The sequence below is a fragment of the Haplochromis burtoni genome, unplaced genomic scaffold, assembly GCF_018398535.1.
Source record: "Haplochromis burtoni strain Fernald_Lab_line unplaced genomic scaffold, NCSU_Asbu1 Contig_2779, whole genome shotgun sequence".
In the NCBI taxonomy this organism is placed as follows: Eukaryota; Metazoa; Chordata; class Actinopteri; order Cichliformes; family Cichlidae; genus Haplochromis; species Haplochromis burtoni.
The window spans coordinates 1,369-3,563 of record NW_024585140.1 but is presented as its reverse complement, the minus strand read 5'-3'; the positions used below and the strand labels follow the sequence as shown (position 1 = coordinate 3,563).

Here is a 2,195-nt window from a genome sequence, read left to right as displayed (position 1 = left end):
TAGCCAGAGGTTGTTTGGTTTCCCCGATGTATAAATCCTGGCAATCCTCCTGCACTTAACAGCGTACACTATGTTACTCTGTTTGTGTCGGGGACCCGATCCTTGGGGTGGACCAAGTTTTGGCGCAGCGTGTTTTGCGGTTTAAAAGCCACAGAGACTCTTTGTTTAAAAAGGACGTATTAGGATAGGTCAAAGAAATCAAAAGATGTAGACCAAAAACAAAAGTACATTACAGAGGACATAAATGAATAGGCTGGTTCTCAGGAGGTTAATCCATGGTCTCATGCCAAAGGCAACAACAAAAGTTACAAATAATTTCTCAGTTTCCCATCCAAAGTTGCAAGGCTCATCTTCCAGCCTGTTCCCTTCAACTTTTAGTTTATATGTTGAGATGAAGTTGGGGAAAAGACACAGACAAAATATCATCTTCTCTTGTCCAGGTTGCCAGTTTTCCCTTCAAGGGAAACACCAGCTTCTTAATCATCCTTCCCAGAGGAAACCTGTTGTCAGTGCTTTCCAAACTAAACATCTCCGACCTCTACAGATCTCTACCTCAGGAAAAACTGATGCAGGTGAACTTGCCTAAATTGAAGCTGAAGTACCAAAAGGAGCTCCAGGCGGCTCTGACCAACATGGGTAAGAAACTGAACGAGTCACTGAAGACATCTTGAATTTTGAGGATTTCCTTGGTCTTTGGACTTACAGTTGAGGACAAAATTGTTAGTCCTGTTATGAATTTTGGATGAACACCGAAACAAAATTATTAAACAAACAAACAAACAAAAAACATAGTAGGGCTAAAGTTTTTAGGTCTCCTGATACTGACAGCCCGCAGTCACTTGTTGTAGTTTTCAACACATCTCATATGCTTCTCCTGAGCAATCCCAGCCCATTCTTCTATGGCAAGTCTCTCAAGCTCCTCCAGATTTTACGGTCTTCTGACATTTACCTTCAGTTCATCATACACTGGAAGATTTTATATTTCAAAATAAGTTTTTCTGTCAAAAGTGTTTCCAAATGGGTGTTAAAGGGGGTGGATGTAACCTATTCAACCCTAGATGGCTCCCTACAATCGTACTGTGGGTGCTCTACAGAGAAACTTTTAGGTGACATTTGACTAATCAGACAGTTGAAATTCAGTATTTGCAACCACAATAAATCAGAATCAGAATCAGAATACTTCATTGATCCCTGGGGGAAATTATTTTCATTATAAACCAACATAAACCAACATTAAGACAAGACAGACAATATGCTAACTAAGAATAGTACAATATATACATACATAAGTCACTCATAAATAAATAGCTGGAAAAGAAACATGTGTAGCTGTAGCAGTAACCAGTGTGTTAAGTGGATGCGTTGTACAGGGAGCCACAGGCAGGAAAGATTTCCTGTGTCGTTCAGTGGTGCTTTTCAGGTAATCTCAGTCTCTCACTGAACGTGCTCCTGTGACTGACCAGCATGTCATGGAGTGGGTGGGAGGTGTTATCCAACATTGTCTTTATCTTGGACAGCATCCGCCTCTCCGACACCACCTTGAGGGAGTCCAGCTCCATCCCCACAACATTGCTGGCCTTACGGATCAGTTTATTAAGTCTGTTGGCATCTGCGTTGGTTGAGTGCCACTTAAAGTTGTATTTAAACGAAATGGAACAACAGATAGCAGTTGTCCAACAGTAAAGTTCAGAATTTATTGACTCTTTATGAAACCGTGTAGCTTTGAGGTCAACGTTATGGAAGTTGAGATACCCACAGATTATACTGGCACCCTAACTAAACTAGTTTGTCAGCACCACTCAGAGTCAGGATGGGTTTTATTTTAAAGATACTGCACAAACTTCAGAATGCTGATATGCTCACTTCTCTTCATTGCATCCACCATATTGTCTTTTAAAGGCTTACATGAACTCAATTATTCACTTGCACACTTTAACACACAGAAACACATGTACTTAAAAGCCTTCGAGCAAGACAGGGTAAAGATACATTTTTTATGCCTTAGTTTAGATTTCAAATTTGCCTTATGTTATTTGGCTTTGACCGTTGACTGTCTCTCTCTCTCTCTCTATATATATATATATCTATATCTCTCTCTCTATATATATATATATCTCTCTCTCTCTCTCTATTATTATATATATATATCTATATATATATATATATATATATATATATATATATATATTTTATAT

At 38.9% G+C, this 2,195-nt stretch overlaps 1 protein-coding gene across 1 annotated transcript in view; it reads left to right on the top strand.

Moving 5' to 3' along the window:
* LOC102292177 (alpha-2-antiplasmin) overlaps positions 1 to 636 on the top strand; it is a gene marked incomplete at both ends in the record, with an annotated part of 4,220 nt that extends 3,584 nt beyond the window's left edge. The window contains 1 exon segment of the mRNA XM_005953200.3: positions 441 to 636. Within this exon segment, the coding sequence (XP_005953262.2) occupies positions 441 to 636 (196 nt within the window).
* Positions 637 to 2,195: the final 1,559 nt, after the last annotated feature.